This window comes from Podarcis raffonei, chromosome 17 (genome assembly GCF_027172205.1).
Source record: "Podarcis raffonei isolate rPodRaf1 chromosome 17, rPodRaf1.pri, whole genome shotgun sequence".
In the NCBI taxonomy this organism is placed as follows: Eukaryota; Metazoa; Chordata; class Lepidosauria; order Squamata; family Lacertidae; genus Podarcis; species Podarcis raffonei.
Window position 1 is genome coordinate 34008424 of NC_070618.1, and position 19387 is coordinate 34027810.

The following is a 19387-nucleotide window of genomic DNA, read 5'->3' on the forward strand; positions in this document are numbered from 1 at the left end:
GGCACTGCTCTTTCCTTTTGAGAACGTTGTGTATGTGTGTGTGTTGTGTTGCTTCTGCTGATATTGCACAGACTTGTTTACCCCACATCTCTCCTATAATAACCACTTCATATTTATATATATATATATATATATGTGTGTGTGTGTGTGTGTGTGTGTGTGTATGAGAGAGAATATTATATTTAAACCTATCATCCTGAGAAGAGGGAGAATGTATGTAAAAGAAGCTGTAACTGCCGGTGTGTATTAATGCAAGCATAGCGAAGATGTGGGTTCTCTCTAGCCAAAACAGCCCAGAGAATATTTACCAAAGTGAGCAGATCCAAGGACATTGGTGCTCTGACAACATTAATATCAGCCGTGCCTTTTGCAGCTACAATAAGCTCTCTGAAAACTGATCTTTTTTTGCATGTGTCTGATCTTCTGCTTAGTCTTATTAAATCATGTGAGTCCTTGAGCTCAGGAATGTTTTCAGTATTAAACTCCTGCTGCCCTTGAACAGGATCTGCTGCAGGTCATTAGCTGGTTGGTGTAGCAAAGGCTTCTGTGATCTACTGTGATGTACACTCCCTGCTATGGCATGGGCTGTGGCAGGTCCATTGGCAGAATTCTTGGAAGGGAGGCAGGGAAACGTTCCACCGCAGCTGCATGGAATAGGGGAGCATTATAAGTCAATCCAGACGAGCAAATGCCTAAATATAAGGTTGAATATGTTTGCAATTCAATCCCATCCATGTTTGCTCAGAACAAGCCCTCCTGCGCTTACTCCATTGATTTGTAGGACCGCAGCTTCAAAGTGATTTGATTTAATTAAATGATTTTAAGAAAAACAAAGTCTCAGGAGCGTCTCAGTCATTCCCAGTGTCTTTGTGTTCACTGGCTAGAATGCTGGAAGCTTGGAGCAGGTTTCGTTCTTACTCCACGACTGATATGCGATAGCATTTGCTAGCTGACATCATGTAGTATTTGAAAGTTGAGAGGTTATGAGATGGCATATATTACATTTGCCTGAGTCAAAATAAGCAAGAAAGTCCAACGAATACTTGAGAAATACTCGGATTTCAATGCTCAATAGAAAACACCCATTCAACAAAATTCCAGTTTGAAATTTTGAATCTAAAATGTGGTGGAAATTGACGTTTTGGAGCATTTAGAATATTCGTAAATCCAGACCTGGGACTCAGCTAGACAGCTGCAAATAAAACGTTTTAAGTGTGTTGCAAAGTGCATTACACAAATGAGACACCAGATGGTGATGGTGAGCTATGGCAAATTCAGCATCTTTTTCAATATGTGAAAACATTTTCACAACTTTTTTTATATGTGTCTAGATTCCACCCTGGAGGTTGTCTCCTTAATAACAGATGCTTCTCAGTCAAATGTGGGCAGAGCTCCTTGTCTTTTCTTTAGCTTTTTCCTTTTCTGGCTGCATCCCTCTGCAGGTCCTTGACATTGGCGAGTGCCTCACTGTCCCAGATGAGTTTTCCGAGAAGGAGAAGAAGACAGGGATGTGGTGGAAGCAGCTCATTGCTGGAGCCATGGCTGGTGCTGTCTCCAGGACTGGAACTGCCCCATTGGACCGACTGAAAGTCTTCATGCAGGCAAGCAGCTGCTAAGAATTACGGGGGGAGGGGAAACAGTATATTCATTCTGCATTGGGACCTGGAATGGTGGCATCAGTTTATGTGGTGTGGGGCAATGACAAACTCAAAAGGGCCTCTGTTTTGTCCCAGAATGCCATGCTGAGGTTGTTATGACCAGGTTTTCTTTTTACATAGCATGTTACACATGAAGACTATAAAAGGAGAAAAAGGACTGCCCCATACGACAGAGATACCCAAAGGGCAGGAGCCAACAGGTTCAGGGGTCTTTCATTTACTGTCTTTTTCACTCCGTAAGACGCACTTTTTCCCTCTTAAAAACGAAGGGGAAATGTCTGTGCATCTTATGGAGTGTGGTCCCTGGAGCTAAGTTGCCAGAGTGTGGCACGCTCCTAAGCTGCTCTTTGGGGCTGGCAGGGGGAACCTGGGTTTCCTCCTCCAGCCCTGGGAGCAGCGGGCAGGCTACGCGCAGATGCGTGCTCCTGAGCCGCTCTTTGGGGCTGGAGGGGGAAACCCCGGGTGCCGGCAGAGCAACCAGAGCTTCCCCCGCCAGCCCCGACAAGCTCTGGGAGCAGCGGGCAGGCTGCATGCAGCCTGTCCACTGCTCCCTGAGCTGCTCTTTGGGGCTGGGGGGGGGGGAGACCCGGGCTTCCCCCTCCAGCCCTGGAAGCAGCGGGCAGGCTGCGAGCGGATGCCCCATGCTCCTGAGCAGCTCTGGGGTAGCCCGCGAAGCCTCCGCAGGGCAGCGGGATGAAAGCTCCCCGCTGCCCTGCGGAGGCTTCACGAGCTACCCCAGAAGCCAGAACAGCTAGAGGGAGCCCTGCACAATTATCCATCTAGCTGTTCTAGCTTCTGCCTTAGCAGCACGAAGCCTCCACAGGGCAGCAGGGAGCCTTCATCCCGCTGCCCTGCGGAGCCTTCGCACGGCTATCCCTGGCTTTTGCGGGAGGTGCGTCCTATGGTCCGGTGCGTCTAATAGAGCGAAAAATACAGTGCCTCCCTGATTCCTGAAATATGGCAGGGGAAACGGCTATGTAGAATCAGCCTTCTCATTGGGTTTACTGGTCTTGGAATTCCACCAAGTCCAAAGACAGCACTCTGATGAGTGCAAGCGATGCTGTTATCTGCAGGCTCAAGTACAGCAGAGCTGGCCATTTGCTGAAAAGTCAGTGTGTGAGTTCAAAACTTCCTGCACCTCTTAGTTTCTGCCCTTGGCATTAAACTCCAAGCGGAGACCACAGCTCCCTATGGCATGGCCTAAAACACATTTTGAAATACCGTGACCCCTGTTTGAAGTACATTTTGAAAGACTGGCCTTGGGAATTGTTGAAAAAGACCAAGCTCTTCGCCCGCAGCATTTGAAGATAGCAAATGGGAGGAGAGACTGGATGTTGGGGGAAGTGGAGAGATGCATGCAAGACCTACAGAGCTTATTTCTTCGCAGAAGGTGGCTTACTTTCTGACTAGTGTTAAACCTTATCTACTCCCCTAAGCAAACCTTAACATTTAGGGAAACAGATTTCATTTACCCGTATTTTTTGCTCTATAAGACACACTAGACCACAAGACGCACCTAGTTTTTGGAGGAGGAAAACAGGGGAAAAAATATTCTGAATCTCAGAAGCCAGAACAGCAAGCAGGATCGCTGCGCAGTGAAAGCAGCAATCCCTCTTGCTGTTCTGGCTTCTGGGATAGCTGCGCAGCCTGCATTCGCTCCATAAGACGCACACACATTTCCCTCTTAATTTTTATTAGGGAAAAAGTGAGTCTTATAGAGCAAAAAATACGGTATTTAGTTATTGCACTCATATCCCAAGCTTTTTTCCAAGCTCTCCCAGGTCTTAGTCTAACACTCTAACCACTGCACACCATAGAGGACACTGTGTGCAATCAAAGAGTTGCATCAGCCACAATGAAGAAGAACATGGCTGTGTCAGAGTCTTTTCCTAGTGTTCCTAATTTTTCCATAGGATAAACGCCAACCTTGACTTCCGTCTGCATCCCTCCTCCTTTCTCCCAGAAAATAGCAGCAACACCTTCTGGGAGTCTTTAAATCTTGCTCATTTAGCAATCTTGCCTCTTGTGCCTTCCCAGTGGGCTCCATTGTGAAATTTGAGGGGCCTTTTTGGAATGCTGCAAAGGATACTGGGATGCAGCTCCCGCAACACGCACTGGCTTTTCATTGATGCCCCAACCCCTGAAAAATGCCCATTGTTGCTTATGCTGTCAAGAAGAAGGGGCGGTTCTCTTTTCCTTGCCCAGGCCCTGACGTTGTGGTTCCATCTTGCTTGTAGGTTCACGCCTCCAAGAACAACAGTATGAACGTTTTGGGCGGACTGCGAGGCATGATACGCGAAGGAGGCATCCGCTCCCTGTGGCGAGGCAACGGGATCAATGTGCTCAAGATCGCACCTGAGTCTGCCATCAAGTTCATGGCCTACGAACAGGTACGGCCTGGGGTCGGGGCTGCAGCTTTGCATAGTGGTCCCTGTGCACGTGCGCACAGCATTTTAATTCCTTTTTTTAAAAAGTCCTTCATTACTGGACAGAACAATGACTTCATGCTGCACAGTATTTCACATACCTAAGTGCATGGAACTCTACCTTGGGTTCGATCTCCAAGATGGCGAGGAAGGTAGTAGCTTAGTTAACTTTGTCTGCTTTTAGATTAAGTTTTAAGTAGTTTTAAGTAGTTTTTTTCTTTAACCCCCTCTGGGCTTTTATTGCTTTATTGTTTTAGATTAAGCTTCAAGCAGTTTTAAGTAGTTTTAAGTAGTTTTTTAACCCCTCTGGGCTTTTATTGTTTTATTGTTTTACCACCTGGTTCAAGCTTCAGCCTTGCTGCCTTGCCGCACCCCCCGCTATGCTTTGGATGCTGTGGAGCTGAGTTATCCCCTGAAACGAATGAGTGGGATATTCTTTTCTTTCTTTTTTTTTCTCCCTTTAAGTATTCGCCCAGGACGATATCTACCTTTACCTCCCCACCCCCATTTTATGTTGTTATTTCTATGTATATCATGCTATGGCCACACGGCTAATGCAATAAAATCTATTGATTGATTGAACTCTACCTTGGGCATGTCTTTATTGCAAGAACTCGCCCTAAAAGGATCACGCTTCTTTTACTCAGCTGCGTCGCCTTCACTCAGCCCAAAGTGCCTAAGGGGGGAGTTCACCAACACTATCTGTGGCTCGCAATCCATTGCTTATCGTTGCAGATCAAGCGGGCAATTCGTGGGCAGCAGGAAACACTGAGGGTGCAGGAGAGATTTATTGCTGGCTCCCTGGCTGGTGCCACAGCACAGACCATAATCTACCCCATGGAGGTAAGTTTTCTTTGGTAGTAGAGCTTGAGGGGCCAATTCTTATTCTGTTGCTGACTTCATCCGTGATATCCGCCCAAATGAATGTGAGAACCTAGCACTACAGTGGAACCTCGATTTTTGAATGTAATCGATTCTGGAAGGCGGTTCAACTTCTGAAACGTTCAAAAACTGGGGCACAAAGGGCTGTCAGCAAATTCAATTGAGAAAATTGAAAAACACACAGAGGAAGCCACTCGACTTCCGAGGTGCGTTCGAAAACGGAAGCATTTACTTCCGGGTTTTCGGCATTTGGGTTCTGAAACTTTCGTCAATGGAGTTGTTCAAGAACCGATGTTCCACTGTACTGCTAACTAATACAGGCCTAGGAGAAGTATCCCCTCTGCAGTGCAATTTCTCCCCAGTTCTCCCTACTAATTTGTGGACAGATACTATGAAGAAGTTGGGACGTGGGTGGCACTGTGGGTTAAACCACAGAGCCTAGGACTTGCCGATCAGAAGGTCGGCGGTTCAAATCCCCACGACGGGGTGAGCTCCCATTGCTCGGTCCCTGCTCCTGCCAACCTAGCAGTTCAAAAGCACGTCAAAGTGCAAGTAGATAAATAGGTACCGCTCCAGCGGGAAGGTAAACGGCGTTTCCGTGCGCTGCTCTGGTTCGCTATAAGTGGCTTAGTCATGCTGGCCACATGACCCGGAAGCTGTATGCCGGCTTCCTCAGCCAATAAAGCAAGATGAGTGCCGCAAGCCCAGAGTTGGCCATGACTGGACCTAATGGTCAGGGGTCCCTTAACCTTTACCATGAAGACATTTCGCCAGAAGGAAATTTGTATTTAAGGGACAGAAAGGTCTTGATCATTTCTTTTCAGTATGGTGGGATTTTATTTCACAAAGTTTCGTTTCAGATGTACCCGTCTCTTTCCCTGTGCCATCTAGAGAAACATGGCTGTCGTGATTTCAGACTGGATGCTGCTGCTTAATACGAGGGGGTGATGAATAAAGGAGGGATATTCATGCTTTAGTTCATCTGATTCCCCCTCCTTCTCCAGGTTCTAAAAACACGGCTGACCCTCCGCAAGACGGGTCAGTACTCCGGGGTGGCGGACTGTGCCAGGCAGGTCCTGCGGAAGGAAGGGATCCGTGCCTTTTACAAGGGCTACCTGCCAAACATGCTGGGCATCATTCCCTACGCTGGCATTGACCTGGCAGTTTACGAGGTGAGTGACTGGGCATGGGGTTGGCACGAACAGCAAGGGAAGCTCAACCTCGCCTCCTACTGGCTGCTAGTCCTCTGTGAGGAAGAATCCTTAAGGCCCTTTTGAAAGCCGCTGCCACCATCCTTGCAGGAACCCTTTCTCTCCCATGCTGAGTGGCTAAACGGCAATCTTGCCAGATTCCAAGGCTTGGCATGAAAGCCGCTGCCTCCCGATCTGTGTTAGGTGCTGGGATGAACCTGTGCCGGATTCCCAAGTTACCGACTCCGCCTCTCCCCTTCCTTTTGCGGCAGACACTGAAGAACACCTGGCTGCAGAAGTACAGCAAGGACACAGCTGACCCAGGCGTTCTGGTGCTCTTGGGCTGTGGCACTGTCTCCAGCACCTGCGGCCAGATCGCCAGCTACCCGCTAGCTCTGGTGCGGACCCGGATGCAAGCCCAAGGTGAGATTGCGGCATTGTCCAGATGGCCTGGCCTCCAAGGAGAGCACAGAAGGTGGCTGTGACTGAGGTGTAATGAGCAGGAGGCTGGACTAACTGCAAAGCCCCATTAATGAGGGGACATAAGGAGCGTGGGGAAGAAACTCGGGGCTGGGGGAGGGATAAGAAACAATGGCCTGCTAACATAACAATATCTCCTCATACTTGTCGGGTTTCAGGGCTGACCATGAGTTTTCAGTTTAGACCTACACACACACACACACACACACACACACACACACCATCAGGCTTCACCTGACTCTGCTCTGTGATCTCATCAGGCAGCGCTAGGCTCTTTGGGCAGTTTCCAATTATAAATTATAAAACCACAGTAAAACATCAAACATTAAAGACTTCCCAGTACAGGGCTGCCTGCAGATGTCTTCTAAAAGTTGTATAGTTATTTATCTCATTGACATCTCATGAGACAGCATTCTGCAGGGATGAGAAGGCCCTCTGCCTGGTTCCCTGTAACTTCTCGGAACAAGGGAACCGCCAGAAGGCCCTCGGAGCTGGACCTCAGTGTCCGGGCTGAATGATGGCGGTGGAGACGCTCTTTCAGGTATACAGAGCCGAGGCCGTTTAGGACTTTTAAAGTCAACACCAACAGTTTGAATTGTGATCGAAAACTTACTGGGAGCCAGTGTAGGCCTTTCAGGACCGGTGTTATATGGTCCCAGAGGCTGCTCCCAGTCACCAGTCTAGCAGTCATTTTGGATTAATTGTAGTTTCTGAGTCGCCTTCAAAGGTAGACCCAAGCAGAGCGCATTGCAGTAGTCCAAGCGGGAGATCACCAGAACATGTAACACTCTGGTGAGACAGTGCACAAGCAGGTAGGGATGTGGTTGAGGCCAGCACCAGAGATGGGCATCATTGCACACCTGTCAAGGCCCAAACCTCTGTACGGGGACCACTATTGTCAATGCCCCCCACCCCAAGCTTCTATGCTGTTGCTCCATCTTCAGTAGCTGAGCATGCAAGCATTGACAAAAGCGAGGAGACAGGGTAGAGGCAGGGAATTGTATCTGGCCAGCAGTGTGTGTTTGTGTGTGTCTGTCCTGTGGGTCCACTTTGACATGTAGCCAGGTTGCTCACATGTCAATCACCTGACGTCGCCATTGCCTCAGATGAAGTTTCCTATGAATTCAAGCTGGTTTGCAGATGAGAAACGTTCGCTTGCACAGAACCCCTTCACTTGTGAGCTCCCAAGCTGGGCTTGCTGTCTGCACTGGTCAGCTAATTGTTCCTGACAGCAAGCCCTGCCTTCAGCAGTGATCAGCTCTACCGGGGAGTTCCTTGCTGGACACTTCCTAGCACAGCTGATCCCTGGAAGGCACATGTTGCTCCTTTGCAGCTACACCTTTTCCTGTCCCACACCTAATGTCCTATGATATCAGGTGTGGGGCAGGTGGCTTAGAGAACACAGCCTGATTCGGCCCGGGGGGCAGAGGTTCTCCAGGCCTGCGACACAGCGCCATCGTTCACATGCCTTGCACTCGTCCTCAGGGCAGTTTGGGATTTGGCCCAAAGGAAGAGGGCAGTGAGAGACTGTCAGTGAGGAGGAGTGGGGGGTTCAATCCAGGGGAGGACACCCACTGAGGACATCTTGCCAAGGGCCCTCTGAAACCTGGAGCCGGCACTGAAGTTGACAACTCTGCTCTGGCTTGTTGGATAGGCCTCACCAAGATACATAGAGAGCAGTCAAATACAACATTCCTAGAGTGGACATGAAAGATGATGTTTGCTCCAGCCAGAAGAAAACTTCCTGTTTCCTCCTGGGCTGGGACAGACTTCCTCTGCATGTGACTGGAGGTGGGCGTGACCTTACCTGTGCAGGTAACAAAAGCACTAGGCACACAGCGCCCCCCCTTGACTCCATTTGTCGGAGAAGCAACAGCTTTTTAGCTTGAGATGTTCTGTTGGCTTTCATCAGAAGACAAAGGGACTATCTCCATATGGGATAGATTCCACGTGTATATACCGTATTTTTCGCCCTATAGGACGCACCGGCCCATAGGGTGCACCTAGTTTTTTGGGGGGGGGGAAATAAAGAAAAAAAAATTTCAGGAAAAAAGATCTCAGAACCCACAGGTAAAACCTTCCTTTTACAGAGTCTTAAGTTTAACCCCCTTTTTAAAAAAGCAACCACAAAGCACAGCTTGCTACAAATAATTGACTCCTCAGAAAGTTTATACACAACCAGCACTGATAAGGTTTCCATCCTAAGAAGTCTCTACAGTGCCTAGCAGTTGTAAATATGGGATTGTGCACAGTCCCTGAAAATGAGGCAGCACCCTGACAACCAAGCACTTTAAATTGTTTTGTGTTATTTATAAAAACTTTGGGAGGGGTCCGCACCATAGCCAAAGCAATGATGCACAAACTGACATTTCAGAAGTCTGACAAATGATGCATTTGCAAAGGCAAAGAAGTCTGCAGTCGTTCACTTGGAGTGTTGCTTCCTTTACCTCTCTAGCCTTAAGGCTCACTGCCTTTTAAAAAGTACTCCGGCGGGGCTAAGAAGGCAGTGACTTGCCCGTGAGTGAGCCATCCGGGCGAGTCACAGGCGGCAAGCAGAACTCTTCATCTGCTCCGAAGCTGACTCAGGCGCACTGCACTTCAGCGGAGAAAGTTAGCACAGCTGGAGCTAGGCGTCTCCAAGCGACAAGTCCACAAGTGATAAGCAGGCGCGCGGTGATCAGCCCCAAAGCGCCACCAGAAGCAGTCAAATCCGGAAGGCTAACGAAACAAGAACAAGCAATGCCTCCCCTCCCGCCGCTCCTTGGGCAGATACTTCCCCTCGCCACCCCCTCTGCTAATGCGAAGTGCCGAAAGATCAGCGGTTGTTTTGCAAGCGGCTCTTTGCCGCCTTAAGCACGCAAGTCCCCCTCCCTCCGCAGCGCTCCGAAAATAAGTTGGGAGATCCCTGCCGAACCTCTCCGGCTTCTCTTCCTGGTGCCTCCTGCCGCCCACCCCAGCTCAGCTGCGTCCGGGACTCAGGCCTGCTGTACTGGGCAGAGATCTGGGATCCCCCCTTCCCTTGCAGCCTGCACCGCTTCCAGGGAAAGAGGGGCAGCTGGACGCACAACGCCAGGCAGCCCCAAGGTGGGTGGGCAGCCGAGGGGTGCGTCCTCCAGCGCGGCGGGGCTCTCCATGGGCGGCGCCCCGCTGTCCTCCTGCAGGGGCTGCGCTCGGCTCTCCTGTTGGGTGGCTCCGTGGCCCCGCACTGCGCGGCCGCCTGCTCCCCTAACCAACCCCGCTTGGCTGCCCAACCTGCCCGCCAGCTCACCTGGCCGGGGCCGGAGGAGCAACGGCTGCATGTCCCTGGTTCTCCCCGCGTCAGGAGCAGCTCGCCTTTCCAGAAGTAGCAGCAAGTGCGGCTGCAGGTGCCGTGGAGCTCGGCCGGACGCCCCGGCATCACCTCGTCTCCCGCCCAGGCGGAGGCTCCCCGCGCGCCGCGTCCCTGCCGGAGACGGAGTGGGTGCCTTCCGCGGGAACTCCCGCTGGGCTCCCAAGGCTTTTGCTGAAGCCTGGAGAGCGAGAGGGGTCAGTGCACACCGACCCCTCTTGCTCTCCAGGCTTCAGCGAAAGCCTACATTCGCCCCATAGGACGCACACACATTTCCCCTTCATTTTTGGAGGAGAAAAAGTGCGTCCCATAAGGCGAAAAATACAGTACTTTGTAACCTAAATCTGCCTTCAGGGATCCATCTGTGAACTGAATATGTGAGTAAACATATTTTATATTTTTTACACAAGATTGTGTTGTGTCTATTCTTTTTAAGGGGGAGAAAAGGGGATGACCAGGAATCCTATATTGAGTAGCTTATACGAGCTTGTAACCAGCTAACCGCTGTGCACATTTAAAAGGGGAATGCACTCTGCTAAGTAAAGGGACTTGCTAAAGCAAGTTAGGAAGCATATTATTAAACAATATATCCTCTCCTGCCTCCCTGATCATTCCCACACAGAGATCGGGTGGGCCCGAGCAGGGGTGGGTTCCATCCAATCACTGTTGATGCAGGAACCTCCTCGGTCGGGTCTCGCTGAACGTTCTCATTCCATTCCTATGCTGAAACAGCTATAACGTTAATTAAAAGCTGGGGCCACGTACAGAAACAGAAGCGACCCTCTCCTGGAACTTTGTTGGAGGAGCTTTCAAACATGTGGCCCTGACCTCTCTGCTCCTTTCCCCTCTCTCTGCAGCAACCATTGAAGGTGCCCCACAGCTGAGCATGCTGGGCCTCTTCAGGCACATCCTCTCTCGAGAAGGGGTGCTGGGCCTCTACCGCGGCATTGCCCCCAACTTCATGAAGGTCATTCCCGCCGTCAGCATCAGCTACGTTGTGTATGAGAACATGAAGCAGGCTCTGGGGGTCACGTCCAGATGAAGCGGATGAAGCCTGCTTCCCCAAAGTGGCCAGGACATGCCTCTCAAGAAGGACCGCTCCTCCCGACAGTGTGTCCTGAAGGCAGCAGTAGGTGGGGACGTACCTCCTCTGCTCTAGTGCCCTGTGGGGCAGGGTGTGGGCAGCTGGGCGGAGGAAGGCCGGAGAGTGCTGGAGTGAGCGGGCCCTTGTTCTCCTCATCCCCAGAAAAGCAGAGTTCTTCCTCAGCAAGGAGGACCAAGGAGGCCTGTCCCACTTGCTTACAAAGGTGTCCCCCGTCCCACCGCCAGACACCAGAGGATGGGAAGTGCCATGGCCCTTCTGAGGTAGATTTTCATAGGTCTCCCAAGTGCTGGAGTCTCCGGGGGCGGCCACCTCAAACGGGCTTGCTTCTGAGTCAAGGCTACTCGCCAGGAGCCTGCCATTCTCGCTGCATGTGTGTCCTCTTCTTCCCTGCCCGCCCCCAGCATGTTTCCTGTTCTGCGTATTTCTGCCAGCCATACCGCGATCCAGCAGGAAACCAACCCCACCGACGTTCATTGCCGGTGACGTGTGGCCGGATCAGGAATGAGCAGCTATCCTGTAAGCAAAATGGGGAAGGTACTCTTCACCCCACTTCACCCACGGTGTCTCAGCACTGGAGATGATGCATTCAGGGACAATCTGCCATACACTGGAGGAGTTAGAAAATTCAGCGATTGCAACCAGGCGTTTTCCAAGCCCTTTTGTCGACACCCTGGCATCTGGGGGTTTGAGGATACCCGAGGACACGTTCTTACTCCACCCCAGATATCCAGCTGCAAAAACTGAACCACGTTGATCCCTCTTCCATTCCTCTCTCTTCCACATCCTATGGGGGCGCTGGAGCGCCAAGGAGTTGCATTTCAGCCCAGCACTGCTTTATCTTTACATATGTGGAAGGTGTCTGTATATTTTGCACGTTGACTTGTTTTTAACTTATAAGACTGGTCTGCACTCTCTTCTCGACCTAGACACTGAAATGTCTTCCCATCCCCAAACCTTCCCTTTCCCCTCTGAGGTGGTGGACAATGGAGAAAGACATTTCAAGGGCTATTTGCTGTTGTCGTCAACACACTTTACCTGAGGTCTCTGGATTTCTTGTGTGAACACATTTCTGCTTGCTGGGAGATGTTTGCGAGGGTCACATCAGCACTGCGGCTTAGGAAGTGACACCCCCTCCCCAACAATAACCCTTGAATCCATGCTCCCTGGTTTCCATGGCCCTCTTCTGTCTTGCTTACCTCTACATATTGGCAAGTTGTAATACAAAGGAGGTAGGAACTTATTTTTCCTCTCCCCGCCCCCCGTGGGATATTGCTTTGAAAGATGTAGAAGAGTCAGGATGGCAGGTAGAAAGATTGCCCAGGAATACCTTCCTCCCCACCCACCACCCAGCAATCATAGTAATATTAATAAAAATAAAAACCTGTTTTCAAAAGATTACCCGGAGCACTATCTTCTAATGTGTACAGTTCTGGGACATTAGCGTCCAAGCCTCTGCTGAAGGAATCTGTACAGTGTAACCAGAGTCGCACTAAAAACAATTAACAGCAAAAAAAAATATGTGGCAAGAAAAGCTTTCATCTTTGTTTTTCATAGTCATTTCTGTTTCTGCTAATCACGGGCAAGAAGATATGAAGGGCACTAAATTCCTCCCACCACCAGTACCAGCAGCTATATTCAGGAACCTCTCTGGCTGCTGAGATTTCCCGCAAGCATTGCTCCCATGCTTTGCAACCAAAGGGCAGGACCAGGGAAGGACGCCAAATGTTAGAGACGGCACTTTTGTAACCACAAGAAGGCAACAGTAACCCAAGTTCCCCCAGACTTTAAATGCAGTCGTACCTTGGATCTCAAACACCTTGGCTCCCAAACGATCGAAACCCAGAAGTGAGTGTTCCAGTTTTCGAATGTTCTTTTGGAAACCAAACCTCTGGCGGGGCTTCCGATTGGCTGCAGGAGCTATCTGCAGCCAATCAGAAGCCGCACTTTGGTTTCTGAACGTTTTGGAAGTCGAACGGACTTCTGGAACAGATTCGACTTCCCAAGTATGACTGTACTTGGGACACAGATGTGGATAGGGTGGTGGTTGTTGTTTTAATGGGATACTTTTATGCTCAAAACGGTGCACCTGTACTTTTCATGATCAGCTTCCAAGACAATAGGAAGTCAGCAGTGGCATCTACAGTAGGTTGAAGCTGTGGGACCTCAGACCCCAGACAAGCAGTAGCAATGTTTACGGCAGCAGCGAGGCTCTCCCCCATGACACACACACAACCTTTGGGAAGGTATCTTCCTTGTAACTGCAGGTCATATTGTTCCCTCCTCCCCTTAGGCTCAAGGGTGGGATTGTGATTTCTGGACTACAGTGAAGCCTCTGTGATTCCTTCAAATGTGTCAGATGTAGTGTTGAGCTGTGTCAGGGGTGGACCTTGGTAATATGGCGCCCTGTGTGAGGCCAAAATTTGCTCTCCTCCCCGAGGCTTGTGCTGCCTTCCCAAAGCTGGGAAAGCACTAACCTGTTAGAGCCCTTACACCTCCTTCCCAAAGCAAACACTTACTAGACTTTGGGAAGGAAGCAAGAAGGTGCCCCCTTGGCCCCTGCACCCTGGCCAGGGGAACCAGTTGCGCTGTCCTAAATCTGCCCCTGGCTTTGTCTGGGAATTCATATGTCAGGAAATCAGTCTCTTGGGTTGATATACATGTCCGTAATTTAATACTTTTTTTAAAATGCAAATACAGTGGTACCTTGGTTCTCAAACATAATCTGTTCCAGGAGCCTGTTTGACTCCCAAAACGGTTCGAAAACCAAGGTGCGGCTTCCGGTTGGCTGCAGGAGCTTCCTGCACTCAAGCAGAAGCCACGTTGGACGTTTGGCTTCTGAAAGACATTTGCAAACCGGAACACTTACTTCCAGGTTTGCGGTGTTCAGGAGCCGGTTTGTTCAGGAGCCAAACCGTTCCGAGTACCAAGGTACCGTATAACAAAAAGAGAAAAATAAAAATTGAGAATTTCCGGCTGATGTTAACAATAAAAATATTTCATCACTTCTAATTTAAACATATAAATTAATATAAGGAGTCTGTATGTCCAAATAGGTTTCTAAACAAGATTGAGGATTCTAAGCCATGTGTTCAAATGTAGAAAGAGCACTGCATTTTATTCATGTTTAATGCACAAGAATACAAAAGAATCTTGGGAACTGTAATTTGTTGTGGGCGCTGGGAACTGTAGTTCTGCAAGGGGCAAACTACCATTCCCAGGATTTTTTTAGGGGGGAGCCATGTGCTATATGGTGTGGATGTGTGGTGTCTTGGGAGGGAAGGGGATCAATGCTGCACAGGACCTCCAGGTTTCAAGGGGCAACAGAGTGTAGTGCATGACGTTGGCTTGGGCCTCTCTTGTGTTGCGCAGGTTTGGAATCTCAGCCTTAAGGGCTCGTCCAGATAGCAGTTGTGTCAGTGTGGAAGCCTCACCAGAAAGAGATGCCAAAGAAAGAGGAGAGAATTTGTGCAGTTGTCAGTAGACTGTGCAGCTTGCACGACTCTCCGGTGGCTCACTGCACTAGCAGTAATTAGTGTGTGGAACTTGAATTTCCCTGTGGCTAAGGGAAATATTCTGTCTCCGATTTAAGGAGGATATTGAGAAGCTGGAACGTGCAGAGGAAGGTGACCCAGATGATCGAGGGTCTGGAAACCAAGCCTTATGAAAACAGTTGAGGGAGTTGGGTATGTTTTGCCTGGAGAGGGGATATGATAGCCATCTTCAAATAGCTAAAGGGCTGTCACATGGAAGAGGCAGCAAGCTTGTTTTCTGCTGCCCCAGAAGGCAGGATCCGTACTAATGGATTCAAGTTACAAGAAAGGCGATTCCAACTAAACGTGAGGACAGATGGGAGGAGACAGCGCTATGTTTCTAGAAAAAGAGGTGCCAGAACTCACCATGAACACCTCCCTCGTTCTCTTAGAATGGCACCCACCTGAGAGGTGCTGGAACAGAGTTCCAGCTGAAAAAAAGCCCTGGCAAGAGGTTTTCAACAGTGGAATGGACTGCCTAGGAAGGTGGCTTATTTGACTGGAGATATGGGTGGCCATCTTTCAGGGATCATTTAGTTGTGATTACTTCATTGAAGGTGGGTTCGATGAGATGACCTTTGCCTTTCTTCCAGCTCTATGATTCTGTGTTGCTTGATGGCCATGGTGAACCTATTCCAAGTTAGATGGGGGTTATGATCCCTTTAAAGAGCTTTGAGGAAGACATTAGTTCCACAATTGTAGCTTCTCTGATTGCAGCGAAGGGAAAAGTAGTTGCTGAATACCAGCTCTCTCTTTTCAGAGCATTTAACAGGAGACCTTCCCTATAAGAAATGAAGAGCAATTATAAATGTATATACCTGCCAGTATTCCTGTCTCCGGTTGTGTTCCTGGGCTGACGGTACAAAAATCCAGAAGAGATAGAAAGGTGGGGAACCCACTGTACAGAACTGAGGCAATGCTAGAGAGATGTTTAAGAGTGTTTTCAGTGGAAACTTATGATTTAAGGTTAATGGCACTTTGATTTTAGTAGCAAAAGGGGGAGAGCAGGAGTTAAGAAACAGGCAAGACTTGGGAGCTTACAGGGATGAAGTGAAACTAAAAGTCTTCCTTGAGCCTGGCTGACATCGCATGCTTGGGGCAACTCGCCCCTCTCCTGCTTGCAACACTGGGGAGGACAGGTAGGATTGCTCAGTTGCAGCCTTGAGGTCCCCACCCTCCCGTCAACAAATTGGGAGAAAAGGCAGAGGCCGTTTCTGCTGCCCATCCCCATGTTATGCTCCTTCCTCTGCTAGCTATAGCAAGTGAGATCCCCAGGTGTGCTGCCCAGAATGTGTGCGAATAAAAACACTGAGGAGAAAATGGGTGGCATAAGCTGTCGCTGTCTCATCTCCTTTGTCAGGTGCACATTTAAAGGTGTTTTAGGGAAAATATTTGAGATGTAGGCTAGCAACCCTAGTGAGAGGGTTAATTTGGTATGTGACCTAAAGCATGGTGTAGATGCAAGTAAAAGTTTGGAGAATCTGACTGTGGGGCAAAGGACCTGTTAGCCTTCAGATGCCCTCCTGCCATTGAGTTTGCAAAACAGCTGTATATCCTGTTATCCAGTTGTGGCCCTGGGCTTCCTGCTGCATGACTCTTTGAGCATTGAAAAGGTGTAAATATCAAATGATCCCTGACTAAAATTTTCTACAGAGAAAACAGCTACCTCTTGTTACTTTCTCCCAGGAAAACAAGTGTGGGGGCTGGATTCTAACATAGAATCCATTTTTTAGGGACAGAGCAAAGTGGAAAGTCCTACCCGCAGCTTTTGCATTCATCTTGCACTCTTTCTTTATAAATGTTGCCTGAATCTGACTCCAGCATCTTCCATGACTTCCATACATCTGTTGCTGCTGCGTTTTGTGTTGGCATTTCAAAGGGAAAAAAGAACACACACTAATAAATTTTCTAAACTTTCCTTTATGTTTCTGGGCCTGCTTATTATGAAAATGGTTTCAGTTGCAGAGTACAAACATTTTAGGGCAGGAATCAACCATGTCTATGTTGCCTTTGTACTAGGAGCTGCATTTTAATTCATTATTCTTAACTTCCTGACCCAAGAGAGACAGGAATCCTGTGCAAGGTTCACCAGTCCTCCTGGCTTGCATTACAGTGTGGTTTTATGGCTTGATTGGAGTGAACATTTTGCATCTGTTCCAACTGTATAGTATTATTACTCACCCGTGCCACCAAAGTGTGAGAAGTTGCAGGGATCATGTTATAGCAGAGCTGGGGAACCTGTAACATTGATGTGGTTGGACTCCAGTTCCTGCAAGCCTTTGCCAGCATAGTCAATGGTCAGGGTTGATGGGAGTTGCATTTAACGACATCTGGAGGACCACGGGCTCACTATGCCTGCACTACAGCATGATTCCTTTGGAGAGAAGAGTACTGGATACTTAGGGCTCATCCACACCTCCAGTTCTCCATGCCTAGAAAGCACGGGCCCAAGCAGTTTTCTGCTCATCCATTTTTTAGGCATGGATCCAAGTGATTTTGCCTTTTCCCTGCTACTTTACCCCAGAAAAGCAGCTTTTTGGCACTGAATTGGAGCAAATAGCAATCCATGGAAAAACCAATTGTGGTTTGTTTTGATTCAGTGCTGAAGATCGTGTTTCCCCGGGGGAAAGTGGTGGGGCAAGCAGAGGTGTGAATAAGTCCTCTGGGTGTCTTTGTAATATTCAATTTATGCAATTTGCAAGTAGTGCCTGGTGAAAGCAGGCAGCGGTGTAGCAGGGTCACAAAGCCTGCTGACTGTGCACCAGGTTCCCAAAGGGAGCCACAGCTTCCAAGAATGCTTCTACTGCAGCTTTCTCTGCCTCCAACTCTGAAAATACAGAATTTGGCTACAGCTGCCACTCCCTACCCAAGCACAGATCCACATTTAAAAGCTCTATTTGGTTTGGTTTTGGGGGGGTTTTTTGCCCCAGAGCATTCCCTGCGAAGACCCACTTTTTAGTGCTCAACCTGAGCAAACATCAATTTAGTTTTTTCACTGATTGCCATTTGCTTTAAAGGGCAGGCTTTCGCAGGGAAAGCTCCAGAGAGAAAAGGGGGGGGGGGCGCTTGGAGCTTTAAGGCATGGACCGTACCTGGCAAGAGTGGAGGAAAGTTAAGTATAGATAAGCCCTTACTTCTGAGGTGTGTTACCATCACAAAGCAGAGAGATTATTCAGTCACCAAGACACATGAACATTCTACCCACTGAGAACATATCAACTGATGATTTCTAAACATTAAGCATCTCTGTAAAATTCTGGAGTTGCAAAATGTATATTGTTCAGTTTGAACAAATGACATTGGGATGGCAACCTGTCATGGATGCTTTATGTGAGATTCTTGCATTGCAGGAGGTTGGACTAGATGACACTTAGGCTACCTTCCAACTCTACAAGACTTCATAATTTGCATGAGCAACTGGCTAGAAATTGGCCTGCAGTTCAGGGCTGCCTCAACGACACAAGAAACCAGGCACTATCAGGGAGCTACACCCTTGTTTGCTCTTCAGGACTTAAAGGTTGATACAAAACTGGGAAGAGGTGCAACACTTTAGGGCCGTACTTCCCAAAGCATTTCAGAGGGTATATGGCAGATTTTTTAATGTTACTTTATCATAGGTTTTAAGTATTATTAAAACTACCCCCTAATGATCTTCTTGGGTTTTACAGCGCATTATTTAGTGTAACTTTCTTTCTGAAGAACTAGGACATTTCCTCCCTACCTTTGGCACAAATAACCCATCTATGCAGTTACAAGATGGACATCTGAACAACGTCCACAGGCCCAGTGAACACTACTGAGGAGAATGGAACCTTTTGCATGCAGCCAGGACATCCCTACGAGAAACACCTTTAACTGTTCTTTAAACAGCTTGTCACACTAGGCAGTAGGAAAAGTTTGGTTTAATACACTGAAATATACAGATAGTGCTTTTTTCCAGGGCGTACTCAGTACCAGAACCTTTTTGTTGTTGTTAAAAAGTGTGGCACTTACTGGAACAACTTTATGGTGAGTACCGGCACCTATTTTTCTAGGGGAAAAAAGTGGATACAGAGTACCGTATATGTGTGTAGGAGCCCCGCCCTCCGCTGACTCTCATTCAGACAGCTCGCAAGCTCAAAACAAGTAAGTGTTTCTCCACTGAGTACAATCAAGAGTTTAGAAAGAGCAGGGAACTTGTCCTTACTGTGGTCTAAACCACTGAGCCTCTTGGGCTTGCCAGTCTGAAGGTCAACGGTTTGAATCCCCACAACGGGGTGAGCTCCCGTTGTTCTATCCCAGCTCCTGCCAACCTAGCAGTTGGAAAGCACACCAGTGCAAGTAGATAAATAGGTACCGGTGCGTCGGGAAGGTAAACGGCGTTTCCATGCACTCTGGTTTCCGTCATGGTGTTCCGCTGCGCCAGAAGCAGTTTAGTCATGCTAGCCATGTGACCTGTAAAACTATCTGTAGACAAACGCCAGCTCCCTCGGCCAGAAAGCGAGATGAGTGCCGCAACCCCATAGCCACCTTTGACTGGACTTAACCATCCAGGGGTCCTTTACCTTTTACCTTACATTATTATGTATTTATAACCCGCCTTTTCCCTTGGCCAGGACTCAAGGCGGCTTACAGATAAAAATAAGAACACCTAAAAACCGGAGCGGGGAATGCAATAATAAAAAAGCAATTAACCATTAATACCACATGCAACCTGTTTAATTCATGCAGGTAGTTACATCTGTCAGTCTGCCTTTGAGCCGGTGCCAGTGACTGGGCTCAATACAGTGGTACCTTTAGATACGAATG

The 19387-nt window shown here is 48.7% G+C and overlaps 1 protein-coding gene across 2 annotated transcripts in view; it reads left to right on the top strand.

Moving 5' to 3' along the window:
- The window catches only part of LOC128405188 (calcium-binding mitochondrial carrier protein SCaMC-3), a 48690-nt gene extending 36697 nt beyond the window's left edge, over positions 1-11993 (top strand). For both annotated transcript variants that reach the window (XM_053371532.1, XM_053371533.1), the window contains 6 exons: positions 1443-1601; positions 3896-4048; positions 4820-4927; positions 5971-6138; positions 6429-6579; positions 10822-11993. In XM_053371532.1, coding sequence (XP_053227507.1) covers positions 1443-1601; positions 3896-4048; positions 4820-4927; positions 5971-6138; positions 6429-6579; positions 10822-11006 — 924 coding nt within the window. In that variant the 3' untranslated portion in view covers positions 11007-11993. The remainder of the gene's footprint in view (positions 1-1442; positions 1602-3895; positions 4049-4819; positions 4928-5970; positions 6139-6428; positions 6580-10821) is intronic.
- The last annotated feature ends 7394 nt before the right edge of the window (positions 11994-19387 follow it).